This window comes from Drosophila sechellia, chromosome X, assembly GCF_004382195.2.
Source record: "Drosophila sechellia strain sech25 chromosome X, ASM438219v1, whole genome shotgun sequence".
Lineage (NCBI taxonomy): Eukaryota > Metazoa > Arthropoda > Insecta > Diptera > Drosophilidae > Drosophila > Drosophila sechellia.
The window spans coordinates 13,330,503-13,347,271 of NC_045954.1; the positions used below are offsets into that span (position 1 = coordinate 13,330,503).

The following is a 16,769-nucleotide window of genomic DNA, read 5'->3' on the forward strand; positions in this document are numbered from 1 at the left end:
GCAGGATTATGTTGGCCAGCGCAGCAGATATTTGGTTTGCATTTGTCAAATTTGACGTTTCCAATGATTCCGTGACATGCAAATGCCATTCGAATTCCAGCGGGGAAACGGGCAAACAAAATCCCAGCAATAGCATAAAATCATTTGAAAGCGCGCGATAAACACCAAAAAAAATAAATGTTGAATTGCAAACAGAGACAGCAAATATGGGTAAAAAATTCACAGAGAATGAACACACAACAAATGGACCAGTGAAATAATTGCCAATAACTAAAACGATAAAAACACTTTGACACACGATCAACACATATTGATATATTTATATGAAGACTTTTATAAATACACCGTTTTTTAACCATATTTGTGAAGAGCTTTCATTGAATTTTGAATGGCGAAATGTATTAATGACGATTTTTATTTTAATTAACAAATATCATCGTATAAAACAGTAGTTTTCATTCTCAATGCTCAACGCTTTACGTTCCGATTTTCTGTATGAAAAATTTCTTACAAATAATATAAATGAAACCATTTGGCAACATTAAGGAAATGCAACTTAGCCGCAACTTAAAGTCGAAACTAAAATCCTTTCGCCATTATGGCCTTCAGATTATGATCTGGGCTTTGGGTTGCCGAAATATACCATTGTCTGTCGTTAATTTTAAACTGCTGGCCCCAAAAATGCATTAATAAGCCAGAATGACAGGCTGCGTGGATGTGGGCGGCTTCACCTCCTTTCCCCAGCCACCGGATAAATGGATAATTGATGATTATGGTTTCGAGCATCTATTTCCACTTGCACTACCCATTTTCGCAACACTGCCATCTACCAATTAGAAATATCAGGTTTTATTAACTGAACCCCACTGCTGTGCAGGTGATTCCTGCCAATTTGGGGCTTTCAAGGGGTAATGAGCTTAGCTTACTTGGGGGCGTGGCAGCCAGGGGCCGTTTGGATGGGTATTACGTACCATAAATTTCGAGAGCCAGCACGAGATGTGCATCTTTTGTTGCCCGGCTGCCATGTTTTATTGCTAATTGCAACTTCAGGTTGCATTGTGGCTTCTTCGACAGCGTCTGACACGCCCCCTTTGGCAGTCTACAACCGCCGCCCCAGCCCCACACACTCGGAAAATGCCCGCCTGAATTTCCCAGTATATGTGTCGCCCTCTGGGCAGCCATATCGTGCCATCTTCGTTCTATGTTTGCGCCACGAAAAATAATAAAACTGATTTTATTTATGTGCTGCGCCAGACCAAAAATTGAAATTCTGCAACACGAGCAGCAACTTGAGATGCAGGACACCAGACGACGGGAATCCTGCCAAAAGTACGAGTATACACACATATATATGTATATAGAATGAAAAGAAAATCCCATCGCGTGTCTTAGTTATTGTTACCATATCCACTCCATCTTCATCGCACGACGACGAGTGGTTTTTTCCCCTCGATAATGTTGTCGATGTTTTCCGCTTACGGCTCGCTCACAATTAATGGCATACGTGCGAAAAGTTTCTATAAATTATTATCGCCGGTCCATATTTATCTGACAGGCGCACGCACACCTTCATACAGATACTTTTCGCCAGATGCAGCCCACAAAATGTGTCCATTAATCACATTTAGCATGTATTCACTCGATTTCTATTTAACACACAAATTGGTATAGTCACGAAGTGCTGAAGTTCATAATTAAGTTCATAATAAAGAACATAGTATGTAATCAAAGATACAATATTAGTATCTTTTAAATGCACATGCATATATTATGGGACACATTTAGTTGCCTTCCTTTCGCCTTTTTATTGCCAATGTACACTATTTTCCCTATTCTTTGCTACGCATCTGCTAAGTGCTTCATTTTCCATGTTAATTGCGAATTATGACGCAAGTATCTATGTGCATCATACCATTGGGCCTCGCCCACTTTTCACTTGATGCCCAAGTCTTGCGGAATGCGAATATGTGGCATGTAAAACTAAGCACAGAATCAGGATACTCTTACCAGCCAGAAAATGAATTCACAATGAATTTGGCCTGGGATTTTCTGCCTTTCCTTTATTAAACGAAAATTAAATTGAAATGTGTTGTTGAATAGAACATTTCCATCGCGTTTATGTCGAATTTGGAGGCTTTAAGTCGAATATTTTCTAATAAATTAAACTGTGAAGAACTAAATTGTAATTTTAAATTAGTACTTGTGCCCATACAATAACCCATTATGAATTATTGCTTTGGCTTAATTTTACCTCAATCAATTGCTTTTTAAGCTCTGTCAATTGTTAAGCCTGTGTTTACATTGAAACTATTGTATTAGTTTAATTTTAGTTCGAATAAATAATGCGCTTTTCGGCTCAATCAATTGTTAAGCTTGTAATTTAAATTGTATTTGTATTTTAATGAGAAAGATTATTTAATATCTAAATTGGAGCCGCGAAAAGCTACACGAGTTTAGCCCTGGGCTCCGAAATTCAATAGGAAATCAATTTTCTCAATTATGAATTGACATCAAAGTCCCTTTTGAAAATGCCATGGAATGGGTCATTTTATGTGTATTTACATTGATTTGGAACAGCACTTTAGCGAGAAGTCAGTTGAGTTCGCCAGTTGCGAAAGCGTTTAATTTATTCAATAGAAATTTGTAAATTGTAAAAGTTGCAGGCGAGCAACAAGCGGCAGCATCCAACAATTAGTAAATCATGAGAAAATTATATACTTTGTGAACGCAGCTCCAAGGAGCTTCAGTTCCGTTCCAGTCGACGGAACCCAGTTGCCAGACGAAAATTTTAATTCAAACTGTAAATTATTATATACGCGCTTACTTTTCGCCCGATTGCAGCTGCTGCAGTTCCTCTCTGCCAGCCGAAGACATCCTGGCCAGAAACCCCAGACGCCCCACAAGCCCCGCCCATTCGCCCACAGCCCCTTTTAACTGGCGCTCAAAAGGCAGTTTTAGTCGTTTCTGGGTTTCCTGCCAGACAATACAAAACTATAAATATGCACAGTCACCGAGCGAGTCACAGTCGCAGTCACTGTTGCAATTACAGTCACAGAATAGGAACAGAACGAACACACGGTGCACAGTGGCACTGCATATCGAAAAACAGATGAATAATTACTAGGGAGCATAAATAGCTAATGAAGTTATATAAAGTAAGGCTTCTTTTCGATCAATTTAATAGAAATTCAATTTTAAAGCATCATGCGAAGTGTTTTTTTTCTTTCCTGCTTCTTTTCCATTTTAGTTATGTTAAATATATGCAAAAGCTGCACATTTATTGATTTAGTTAACAGAATCCCTTTTTAACTGAAATCAAATGATTTTTTGGCACTGTTACCGCTCATTCACAAGTCGCCCTTTGCCATGAATTATTATTTAGTTTTTTCGCTATTTTATTGCAGCTTCTCCTTTGGCTGGTTGTCTCTGGCAGAGCCAGCAAAATGCAAAATTTATTGCAGAAAACTACAAAACACACACCGAGTGGGTGAAAAGTGGGGGGCGGTTGGGCTGAGTGGTTTGGCGGGGGCGTGGAAAATGTGTTAAGTCTATTGAGTGTATTAAAGCAAATAACTGCGTCGACGAATAAAATACATACGAGACGACGGCAGCGAGGAATCCAAGAAGCCAACGGCACTCGGATCGAGGTGGGCGATGCAGGGGTGGAAGGCGTGGCACAGATACTTTATACACACAAGCAAGCACACACACATATTCGCAACAAGACTCACTGACAGCAGCAGCGACTCAGACATATGCAAATATGAATATAAATGAACAGCGCGATGAAGTCTGAGATCCAATGACTTAGCAGGGGATATACACATAGTGAGAAACTTGATCTGTGGCTGCAGGAAAACTAGAAAAAATGTGAAAATTGCTTGAAAATAAATAATTTCTTATAAGTTATGTGAGCCAAAGAATCACGCTAGACTTAAAGCATAAACCATTTCTATCGGTTTTTAGGTGCTTACTACTAAATGAAAAACCAAAAGCGAAAGTCAACTAAAATATCAAGCCAATTATAATTTACTATAACATTTTGAAAATGTCTAATATTCTGCACCCTCAAGCAAGTGAGTTTATATATCCTACGAAACTAACAAATTTTTTCCCTGTGCACCAAAGAGGACTAAAAAGGGGCGTGCTTAGCTAGGGTTTTCGCAGAAAAGTTTGTGGCTGGTAAGTTAAACTTGCGGCCAAGACTGAAACCGACAGAAGACAAGCGAAACTATGCCAATAAGGCTCGATTTCAATGCAGTCGAAATTGCCAACCTATCAATTATGACAATTTAACAGAGAGAGAGAGCTGCAGTTTAAATTCCCCAACTAAGTCATAAATTATGGCAATTTTAATTAGAGCCGAACCAAGAGGTGTGCTTTAAACGCTTCATTAGATGGCAATCCATTTAATATTCGCATTTAAATTAATTTTAATGTTTATTCCGTTTAATTGATGTGACAAATAGTTGCACGGAGCGCAAACAGACTGAAACTGAAACAGAAACGGAAACAGCAACAGAAACAGAAACAGAGGCAGAACGGAAATAAGCAGCTTTTGACTAACGGCAAAATGGAGGCCATAGCCATGCATGTGTGTGTGTGTAAAAAAGCAAGGCAGTGCAAACAGAGGAAGAGAGAGAGAGAGGGAGGAATGGCGCTGAGTGAGATGGCGATGGAGAAGTGGAGTAACATCTGGCGTTGCCCTGTGCGATTACAAAAACATCAACACTTAATATGTTTATTAAATTTGTTGCTACATCATTAGGCACTAGCAACCATGTAATGTGAGGCAAACACTTCACATGTGCCCATGTCTCCTGGCCTTTCACTCTGTGTACTTCTGTTTGTGTGCGTGTGTGTGTGTGTGTAGTGTGATTCTGTACTCCAGTGCTTGTATGAGTGTGTGTGTGCTCAGACCGTGTTTGTGTTGCTGTTACAACTGAACTAAATACCCTATGACCCATAAACTCGACTTGAATAGCTGGGCATATATGCCGAATATGCGGAGAACTTTTGAAATCACATTTTAATATTTATAAGTATTTAAAAAAGCTGTAAATTAGAGCACAATCTGGCTATGTAATGCCTATGTCCTTTGTGCAGCTCACACTATTAGTTAATTAATCTTCATTGAGTGATATCGCTGCCAACTAAGTGAATGCCAATTGAATTTACTTTACTGATTTACGCTAATGAATTTGGTGTCTGTTTGGTATAATTTAGCCCGTTTACCAATCAGTTGTGGTTTTCGGGACACCGCCTTCTATTTACTGGCGTAAACCAAAGTTTAGCTAATTGACTTTGAATTGAAAGCATTCCTGGCAAGAGATTGTCAAAGGATTCTATAGGTCGTAGTGTACAGATTCCAATTAAGTTCCATAGCGTGAAATTATTTGCGCAATTATGATATGAAAGTAAAATTGCATTAACTGTATAATAGTTTGGTAATCGTAGGCATTTATTTCTTATTTTAAGAGCATTTAAAGTTCGTAGTTCTGAAAGATCAGTTTCTTGTTCGCCATGCCAATGCCCTGCACACGCACACACACACACAGATACTCACCCACACAGAGACTTGTGGCGATGTGTTTGTGCGGTGCTCTGGGCTACTTTGCATGGGCTTAACGATTGTTGTTTAGGTGCAGTTTCAGTTACTGTTGCCGTTGCCATTACAATCGCAGTTACAGTTACTGTTCCAGCTGCAGTTACAGTCACAGTTGCTCAAACAGAAAAACCGAGAAAAAAATGTGTATAAAATTGTCGAGAGTGTAGAGGGGAAAGCGCGGGAAAGTCGCGGTCTGGCGCTTTAATACAAAATTTGCATTGCATACCTTTTGAAAGTGTGGCCTTTTAGCATTTACAAGCCATAGAGTTCTCTATTTTTTTAATCCTTTTGCTGGGTTGTTCGTCTCGTTTTAAAGAAAGTTAAATCAAAAAAAAATTTTTGTTCGCTAGCAAATAAAGCACATTTTAGTGGTAATGAATACTTTAAAATAACTCTTCTTCATCTATAAAACTTCCTAAACAGAATATTATTCAAAATATAATATTCCCAAAAGTGAAGTGAGAAGGCGTCCATAGGTCTGCATGCTAACATAAGTGTACATATATGCAACAAATATGCAACTACAACATGCCGGCATATATTCACTTTAAAAAATGTATGCTTACCTGTGTGCTCTTGTTGTGCTTTTCCACGTTGTTAGTTTTACTACCCCCGAAAAATTATGCACATTATTATGTAGAAAAAAAAAGCACCAACAAGTCCGCCGGGCGCATAAATTTTAATGCTCATGATTATTATTATCATACTAAAATGTAATGCTGCCATCCAAAAATGACAGCGCGCACATATAAAATATAGAAATATTTACGAATATAGCCACTCGAAAGTGCATACTCAGTGTTTTCCATTTCCCCTTAATTTCCTTCCAGCTTCTGCCGGCAGTGAGTTAATCGCAAATCGCTCGGCTTCAGCTGGCGAATCGCTGATAATGCCGTCGAATTTCACCGCTGCCACGCCGCCACCCGCCCCAAGATTCAGCAGTCCCTTTCGGGAGCAGGATGTGGCCGAGGGGGAGGAGTTGACGGGTGGTGGGCAGGTCGATTGGTTGGAGGAGCAGCATCCACTGACCATTTCCCGACCGCCAAGAGCAGGACGCAGCGAGCGGCAGGCAGAGGAGGATCAGGTGGACCGCTGTCGTCTCTTCGTCGAGGGGGATCCCACCAAGAACGAGCTGTACAGCCCCGAGTATCCCAACCTGTATCCGAAGAACATCAACTGCACCCGGGTGATAACAGGTGAGTGCTTTTCACTATTCACTATTCACTATTACTTTAGCAGGTATCTAAGCTGGGCTATCTATTATTCATGGGTATCTAAAGAGAATATTTAGCAAAGTCAATGCCAATGAATCATTTATACAGGATACACGTATCTGCTGGCAGGTAGTATTCATGGCAGGATCTTAAACTGAAACCCATTCCCCTGGCTTATCTACGGCTAAGCAATTAACAATCAGTCTGGCAGAGAATCCGAGCAGTATCAGTGGCATTATCTGTAGCTGTAACTGTATTCCGCAGTTGGAAAGACAAATACGAACTTTGATGGAAGCCAATTGGCAGTCGGCTTCCTTCTTAGCGAATGTGTGTGTGAGTGTGCACTCAGAGAAATACGAGGTGCTCTATCTAAAAGGGTGCTGCACTAAACATACACTCATCTACTGTTACATCAACAAAACTATATATTCGGCATGAAGCTGTCCTATGAGAAGTGGCATATTTGATGTGCTTAGTTAGAATGCGAAATCAATCGGACCAACACCCTTTTCTTCACGTGTGAGTGGAGTGGAGTGCAGGCCTCGTAAAAGTTTATATGGCAAGCACTTGGCGACGAGCGAGCTACTGCAAATAATTGCAAAGTCTTTGGCCAAGTCTTGGCAGCCACTGCTGCTGTTGACATTACCAGATGTCAGTCAGTGAGCCAGTGAGTCAGTCAGTCATTTGGTTTTGGGTAAGACAAGGGTGGGGAGGGGGAGGAGGGGGCTGGGATTTGGAAAAGCTGGAGGGGAGCGAAGTGAACCAGTGAACCGGAGGCATTAGATGGCGCTGATGCGTAAGATGCTCCACACAGATTCCACATGGCAGGGCCGTTTTGTGTGTCCCATTTAAAAGCGTTAGCGCGTTGGCTCCCCGTATTCCATTCGCATTTTCCCCAGTTGCCAAGAGCCACCAGTTGGCAGTCACCAGTTGCCATATCCCAGCTACCCAGCTTCCCAGTTTCCATTTCCCTGGGCTCCATAATACGATGCCTCGATTGGGGGATTGGTATGGAATGGAAAGGGGCGGGCACCGATGGGTTGTCATCATATTTGAGCTGCACTCGCTTCACTGCCTCCACCGCCGCAAAAACTGTGCCTCGAAAGCTTGGAGAGCTGGGAAACTCTCAGTCAACTCTCCTCGAATGCTTATCTAAAGTCGGTTGGAGGCCAAATCATTTGTCAGTTAAGACAAAATAATGTCACTGCAAAAGTCAAGAGCTGACAGATAAAACCTGAAAGCGAATGATTGACTTTCCATAAGCACGCATCAGCGGTCGCAGTATCTGTATCTGTATCTACGAGTATGTCAGCATATGTGTAGCACATGTAGTCCTTAGTCCATACAACCAAACATATATGTGTGCATCTGTGTGTGAGTTTGGAATTACGAGTTCGAGTACGAGTACATCGGCTTATTTGCATATCAATGTGTGTGTGTGTGTGCTTATGTGCGAGACCCTCCAGAAAAGACTTCATGTTAATGTTGGACAAAGCGGGCCAACGAAAGCAGCCAGCTGAGGTTCTCTTTATGGCCAAGATGGGCGTCCCGCAGGGCAAACAAATGCCGCAAGGATTGCGTTCGGGGAGATTCGGAAAGTTCAAAGTTATTGCAAAAAACAACAGACTTCTATAGGGCTTATTTTCCCATGCACTGTGCATTATAACTATAATACAAATCTTTTGATAGTGCAGCAAACCACTGAGGGCTATACGCAATATAGGATTAGAACTTATATTCAGCGATAATCAGGGAAGGTAAGCTAACTCGCTGTTAAACGGATATCTGTTCAAAAGTAAGATCAATTAAATATGTTTCAATTATTTATTGAGCAAATCATAATCGTTCATTCAATACCATGATATTGTAATTAAGTCTGTCTATTTATTCCCTATAGCTTATTCCTTTCTTTCCGTTTTAATACCCAGCTTCCACACGGCTGATATCAGTTGCCAACGTTGCGTATACGCAATGCGAATTTCCTCTGCATAGTTACAAAGCTAGATAAAACCCAGTGTTGCCGAAAACCAATCACTTTATGGTCTCAGTTCCCAGCAATTTGTGTGCAAAAAATCTGCCCAAAAATGCCATTCATTGTGTAATTACGATGGGCCCATCTTTGGTGCAGCCAGATTCCACAGTAGAGCTTAGTAATTACCCCTTAGTAATTACCTTTTTTAAAATTGGATATGGGAAGTTAAGCAAGTGCAGTCCCAAAATTCTCGTTTGCCCTAGGACTTTGTTAACGCTACGCTTTCAGTCCCACATGCGTTTGGCCAGGACTCTTTTCTACTTTTTTCAAGGCCAATCAATTCTATTTCCTTTCAAGCTTTTTTTTTTTTGTTCCCTCTGTCTGTGATTCCAACTTTCATTACTTGTCCATCTCCATTATGTAATCTGTGTGTGCATGCTTGTGTGGGTGTTAACACCGGGGCAATTGCTGCTGTATGTGTGTGTGTGTTTGTGTGTTTGCGTGTGTTGTTATGCCACATTGGCCACAAAGGTTCCATTTGAGAAAAGCCGGGGGAAAATGTAGTTTCAAATGCCAGAGCCAGCCATTGATTCATGCCAAGGACTCGATGGTTGAATATGTATGGCTCGCAATACGAGTGTGAATGAATGAATGAATGAGTGAGTGAGTTTGTGAGTGAGTGAACGAGCGTGGGTGTGTCCAGCATCTTGATGCCCTATTCTTTTTATACGGCCACTAAATGAGTCCCCAGACGCTTTCATTTTGGCCATAGATACCAGATTGGGTCCTGCCTTTTCACTTTTCCCATGCCCCCGAAATCTGTCCCTACTTTGTGTCAAAAGGGTCTAGTTATGGTCGGATCATTGAGATGCGGAAATTTCCACACATATTTCTATTTGGCTGCCGAATGGTTAGGTAAGCAAATTACGGACCGAATTTGGTGTTGTGATGTTAAGTAAGCCCTGATTTGATTTTTTGTACATATAATCTCCTTACGTAGATTTTGATTGATATGATTGAATTGAATTCAACAAGTGTAACAATAACAATATATGTTTATCAGCAAATACAGCTTAAACGACAATATAAAAGCACCCTGCGGACAAATTCCTCGTCGTTTCAATAATTAAAGACCCAAATTAGTTAAATAGTTTAACACACTGCCTCAATGCATTGAAGGGCATTGCAGCTTCGTTTACCCAAGACCAACGAGACTAGCCATCAAATTCCCTCAAAGTCCTAGGCACTGAGGTGAGCTGTTGTTAATCAGTTTCTCGGCTCGGGGCCATTTGACTTCAAGTAAGCTTGGGCTCTTGGAGGGGATCTATCCACCTGGGCCACCGGATGGAAGTGGAAGTGGATGTGGAAGTAGAAGTGGAGGAGGGTGGTGCGAGGTAGAAGTGGGGTCAAGTGCCATGACTACCATGGAATGATAAAGTATATATTTGCCGACTAACGTGTTGGCTTTGTCCCTTCGCTCCGGCATCTAATTACAGCGCCAAAGGGACAAATCATACGCCTGGACTTTCGCAACTCGTTTAATATCGAGGCCAAGGAGGGGTGCAAATTTGATTTTCTCGAAGTAAGTACTAGTAGCTGGCAAATGCACAGAGACAACACAGCGTTTAAAATACGTTTAAAGATTATTTATTCTAAGTATTAAAGCATTTTCAACTATTTATATATATATCTATCCATTGCTTTTGCAAAAGTATCGAAACACACCTTCGTTAGAAAGTAAATAATATCATTTTTTGGCATATCAAATATTTTCTTGCCGTGTAACAAAACCCGACATAACCAACTTAAAAAGGGTCAGCGCATAAAAAAAGACAAACTTTGTTGCATACTGAAGCCTGGGCATAAAAAAAACGGAGGCAAAACAAAAACTTGCTTAGTTGCTCGGCTTTTCTCGGTCTTGGCCGGACTTGCAAAGTTTTCGATTTGTTTCCTTTACGACTTTTCCCTGTTACTTGGCCTTGGCCTGTGTTGCTGCTGTTGCACCGAAAAATGACAAGTTTTAATTGAATGTTGTCTCTGTGCTGCAAGTCTTAAGCCTGATTTGAATGCGCTGCTCGAGCCAAAGCGGTTTAGACACAAAAGACGAACTGCCAGTCGGCTTAGGGCGCCGAGAATGACGCCAAAATCTGTGTAACTAACTAGCTGTATCCTTGTAGATCCGGGATGGCCAGTACGGCTTCTCCTCGCTGATTGGCAAGTTCTGCGGCACCGACTTTCCGCCGGAGATCACCTCCAAGGAGCGCTATTTGTGGCTACACTTCCACTCCGACGAGACCATCGAGTACACCGGTTTCAGTGCGGTCTATGAGTATCTGGACAGGAGTCGGGATGCGCCCAGCACCGATCTCAACTGCACCATCGATAAGGGCGGCTTCGAGGGCTTCATCAACTCCACGGATGTCCCGGCCGAGATCTGGGAACAGGTCAACCGCAACAAGATTGCGCTGGACTGCATCTGGCGCATTCAGGTCAAGGAGAATTGGAAGGTAAAATCAGTTTGCTAGAAATAATAAATTATAGAATATAATTTTAAATTCAGATAACAAGTGCATAGGGCTTTAAATACTTTAAGCTAACGCAATTGATATCTATATCTCCCATTACTTCAATAGATATTTCTCAAGTTTCTGGACTTCAAGCTGAGCAAGCCGAACGATTGTCAAACCAACTTCCTGGATATATTCCCGGAGCAGACGGTGATGCCACTGAGGTGAGGTCCTTTTGCAGTGCCGCTTAATCACATTTCATTGAACTTCAGCGCGGCAGTGATAAAATTGCCATCGCCGGGCTGGTAGAATGCAGTCGGTGGCGTATACGTAATATCGGTGACGTATACGCAATGCCGCAAACCAATTTCCGCATTGCCGAAATGGTGAGATCAAAGCCCTCGCCGGGGACCAGGGTGAAATTTCAATTTATTACCGGCCAAAAGTAAATTGTACGCGAGCGGAAGTGGCGTCGCCTTTGACTCGCACAACCAATCTCCTCGTCCTTTCTCCCTTTGCACCGGTCGGAACGAGAATTTTACCATCTCCCGACTCACTCACTCACTGACTGGCTGGATGACTCACTGGCTGGCTGACTGACTGACTGACTGACGGACTGAAGGACTCGCCACGGCATCTTCGACACGCATTGACATCCGCTTTTAACGCGCCAATACATTTCCACTTGTTGCCGCTGCTCGGGACAACACTCAAATTGATTGACTGGCGTTTTCAGCTCGGTTTGAAGAAAATGCCAAATGGAAGGCGGGAAATTCATCAGTGTGTGCTCCGCGTGGCCGGGGACAAAGTGTTCCCTGTCTTTTTTAGCCATTGATTTGATGCCCTTGTCGCTTTAATTTAAATTTATTTTTCGTAACAATTTATCGCACACGACGGGTGGCAAGAGCAGATTTTCCCCCAAAATGCCAGCCGGCGCATAATGCGTTGAAATATCGTAAAGAAAATACCCGAAGCCACACAGACAGGCCAAATGAACATAAACACAATATTCAGTGAACGTCATCATTTAAGCCATATTATAAATTATTTATTTATCGATTATGTTTGTGTGTGTGCTATCGTTGGCCAAATATTTAACGAATGGCAAATATATGGCCAGAGGAATCCTGATACTCACTCGTTGACTGCAAGTCAAGGACTCATATTGTGGCAGAAATGCCTTGGCAAAGTAATAGCATTTGCAACAATAAATAGATTATATCAATCACTCGATAATTAATTACCCATTCATCTGACCAATATATGTATAAATGATTTAACCAGCTAACCATCTCCTACCCATCTGTTGCATATATGAATTTACGCCAACCGCTCTCCGATACGAAATCATTTAATTTTGATATTGGACAACTTTCCCCTTTGACACTTATGGTATAGCAATTTAAGCTCGTTGAAGAGGCAAGTCACTTAGAAAGTGCCTTGCATTATGCAGTGAAGGGGGTGATGTTCACTTAACAGTTCTTTGACATCCCCATACTGCACTTAACCAAATGAATTATTGAATTTGCTTGTCGGTGGTTTCATCTATATTACTAGAACCAATTCGACCCGTTTGCAAGCGCTTTTCATCAATTTTTCACATGTTTTCATTTCAGGGTTAAGAACTTTTGCGGTTCAGCTGGCGAGAGTATTACGGCGGAGTCAAACATCCTGCACTTGCGCTTCTACGCAGATCAAACCGCGATTAACTCGACATTTGGCATTCTGTTCACGGCGTTCCGGGAACGTGGAGCTGGTAAGACCAATTCGCACAACTCCGTATCGGAATCGGAAGACGAACCTGATTCCAGGAGTTCCAAGTGGACGGTCCCCCTTTTGATGGCGCTGGCAAATCCCTTGAATTGGCAACAAATGGCCGGAGTGCAAAGTACAAAGGAATGCCCAAAAATCCTGAGGGCAATCCGGTGCTAAGCTTGGCCCAAATCCCAGCGAGCTACCATCCATACCCCCATCCATTTCAGCTGCTCATTTGGCTGGCAGTTGGAGAATCACAAGAAGTGGGAGATGGGCTGGAGATGGAGGAGGAGTCGTTTGTCTAACTACTATCTTCACCAGGCCACCATATCCTATCTATCTGTCCGTCTGTATTTTGGTCTGTCCGACTGTCTGTCTGAGTGTCGGAATGTCTGAATGTCTAAATGTCTAAGGGAAAAAACAGGAGGCGGAAGTCCTGCGTGATTGCCGCCAGTTGCCAGAGGCAAAAGGCTAAGCACTCTTTTGTCATTCAACGATTGTCCTTTGTCCCCGGGCCAGCATTGTTTACTTTTAGGCAGCCAAAGTCCTCGTCCAGGACCTTCGACACCAGCTCCTTTTGCTCCAGAAGCCACTCCTGCTCCTGATTCGGCTCCTGCTGCTTCTCGTCCTCCTTCAGCTCCCTTAGCTTCTCCAGCTCCTTGTGCTCCATCTACTTGGACCGCCAGCATCGGCAATTATTGTTGTTGGTTGAGCGATTTATGTCGGAGATTACGTGCATTTGCCTTGTGGTCTCGCCCATCGTCGCCTTTCAATGGCTGCACTGTGGAAAGTCCATCAATTTAAAGCTCACAATTGATCGATGCTTTAAGTCAAATTGAATTGGCATTCCACTTAATGCCAAATCGAATTCGGTCCACCATGTGCTGACAATTCAATTGCGTATAATATAAAATTCAATGGATGCTTAAAACGAATTTAAAGACTAGCTCTTTGCTAACTTATATAAATGGAATAGTTGGAATCAAATAATAACCCATCTAACACAAGTGAAACATTCAAAGTTATATACCATTTAATTATCAATTTATCCATTTAATGTTTATTTAAGTATAAAGTGTAATTATTTATTAAAAACATAACTTCTTTTTATGTAAATTGCTATCTCTGCGGCTTGGCAGTATCTTGAAAGCAATGCCAACCTTTTGAAAACCCTCTATTCAATCATCCTGCCTCGGGAATAAAAACCATATTGAATTGACTGTTGAGTGGCCTTCGAATGACAATATATTTATATGTTTTTATGCAGTCGTTTCACACTCAAATCCAGTGGAGAGCACTTTCAATTGTCGTCAATTGTCATCGCATTCCACTGTGCGATTTGTGCTTTGATTGGCGTTTTAGCCATTTTACCCATTTTAGCCGCTTCCCTCGTCCGCTCACTTTAACTGCCATTTTGTGCCAAATTTTTTACAACTTTCTCTAACTCCCAAAATGTCGCACCATCTCTTTTTGGCAGCCTGCACCGAGGACGAGTACGATTGCGAGGACGCGACCTGCATATCAAAGGATTTGAAATGTAATAACCTAGACAATTGTAAATTTCGATGGGACGAGGAGGGCTGCACGGTAAGTGACACGCCTATACAGAGAAAATCAAACTGACAATCAGTTGTGTGATGTTGTATATAAAATCTCTGTAAAGAGTTTATCAATTGAACTGATTTCATGCTATTTTTAATAACCTATCATTATGGACTTTTTTCAAAACTTTTTAGTTAAGAACATTTTCTAACCTCTTTTTAAGTTAGCTTAAGAGCCTAATGTTAAGTCTAGACATTTGTGTTTTTCTCAACCTTCAATTTGACTTTAGACTACTTTGACATGTAAAATCTATGTGCATTTGCATTGCTTTTTCCTCAGTGCATCCGCACACAAAATCGTGCCGTTTGTACGTGCATCTAATTATAGGCCAGCCAGCTCGTTGACTCGTTCGACTCCAGGCCCGCATTCCACCCCCTGACCTCGTGACCCCTGACCCCATGCCAGCCCCCCTGCCATACCGCCAGTCTGCTCATTATAAGTATGCTCGACACGCCGATGACGGCAACACCCAAAAACACTCACGTACACACACTCGTGCACCGGCACAAACACCAAACACACACACACACGCACACACACAAAGTTGGTCAAATAAGTTTTGTTTGGCAAAGTTTGAGGTTTGTGTTACAGGAAGGCCTTGCTGTTGTTGTGGATGTTGTTGTTGTTGCTTTTTGTGGGGCTTGTTCGTTAGCCGTAAATAACAGTTATTTGCAGGACATCCCCCCAAGCAGCGGAGAAGTTGAACATCAGCGCATTAGATCATTAGATTTGATAAAGTCAGCGGGATCAAGTTGCCCGCCGCCACCGCCGACATCACAGGGAATGATTCATGCAGCGCCATCTAAGCCACTTTCCACTTGCCACTTTCCACTTGCCACTTTCCACACGCTACTTGCCATACTTGCTACTTTCTATTTACCACCAAATGAGGTTGTAAGTCCCTTGTAAAAATGGCCAAACATAAAAAAGCTGTGGGGGTAAAACTCAGTACTTGTGGCACTCTGAAATTACATGCATTACAAATTGTGCGTGGCTATCATATAGTTTTACAAATTTTTTGCAAAATATGTTTTTGAAAATACACATTTTTCTTGTGAGGATAACCATGCATACTTCAAAAACTAAACATTCCAAATTAATTCGCTGATGATTTACCAATTTCATTAAATGAAAAATCTAATAAGCCTTTGTAAATGGTTACAGAATGTAACTCTTATTTAATTGTTAGGCGGGGTATCGACAATAGCACTTCATTTAAACCGCCGCCCTTGAATAAACTATTGCATTAACTATTTAAAATGGGCCTGGGCAAATGTACGATTTCATTTCGATTGAAAATCTTCAATTCATTTTCGCACCACATTGGCCCAATTAAAGCGAATTGATATTTGGGCTTGCCAAAACGATTCCATAATTATACGTGTGATATAATTAATTTATACATACATATGTGCATAATTTCGATTCTGGCCCATTGCATTGGCCAGGAATCTAATTTGTAGTTTTTCGTTTCGCTACCCAATTGGCTGTTTTCGGTTTATGGTTACTAATTTGCTCAAATGATTGTGCGTGTGGCGGCAGGCTTCAATCAAGTGCTCAATCAAGCGCATGCACAAGTTTTTTTTATTTAATATGCCATATTCGATGTTCCATGTTGACAGAATGGCCATCTCCAAAGGCGGCCAATGATACCCAATGATACTCCATGATAGTTTGTGAAAGTATATCAGTGTAGCTTAAATTAATCCCTTTCAAGTGATATTTTGAGTTTACGAAAAACAACCTAATGAAGTCAGAACTGCAGGCTAATTTCATCTAAAATAACCAGCTAGCTAATGACTATAGCTGGCCATTCCAAACGTACACGAACTCTCAATTAAGTGGCGAAAGGAAAGCTAAACTCTGATTATTTTGATTTGGGCCTTGGCCAATGGCTTGCTGATACGATAATGTAATTAAAATGGCAATTAAACCCAGCATCCCGATTCTTTTTGCAGAGCGAGGCGGCTGGCCAATCGGAGCACGTGGTCATCATTGTGATTGTGTTTGGCCTGATACTCGGCGGAATGGTCATTACGTTCATCGTCAATTGCATACGCAAGATAATACGTGATCAGAAGATAATACGCGTAAGTATTGCCAACTTTTAC

At 41.6% G+C, this 16,769-nt stretch overlaps 1 protein-coding gene across 3 annotated transcripts in view; it reads left to right on the forward strand.

Annotated features, from left to right (window-relative positions):
- Positions 1 to 16,769, forward strand: part of LOC6618547 — a 117,142-nt gene that overhangs the window by 80,047 nt on the left and 20,326 nt on the right. For all 3 annotated transcript variants that reach the window (XM_032725343.1, XM_032725341.1, XM_032725342.1), the window contains exons 4-10: positions 6,439 to 6,804; positions 10,291 to 10,376; positions 10,972 to 11,301; positions 11,428 to 11,525; positions 12,918 to 13,057; positions 14,534 to 14,643; positions 16,617 to 16,748. In XM_032725343.1, coding sequence (XP_032581234.1) covers positions 6,439 to 6,804; positions 10,291 to 10,376; positions 10,972 to 11,301; positions 11,428 to 11,525; positions 12,918 to 13,057; positions 14,534 to 14,643; positions 16,617 to 16,748 — 1,262 coding nt within the window. The remainder of the gene's footprint in view (positions 1 to 6,438; positions 6,805 to 10,290; positions 10,377 to 10,971; positions 11,302 to 11,427; positions 11,526 to 12,917; positions 13,058 to 14,533; positions 14,644 to 16,616; positions 16,749 to 16,769) is intronic.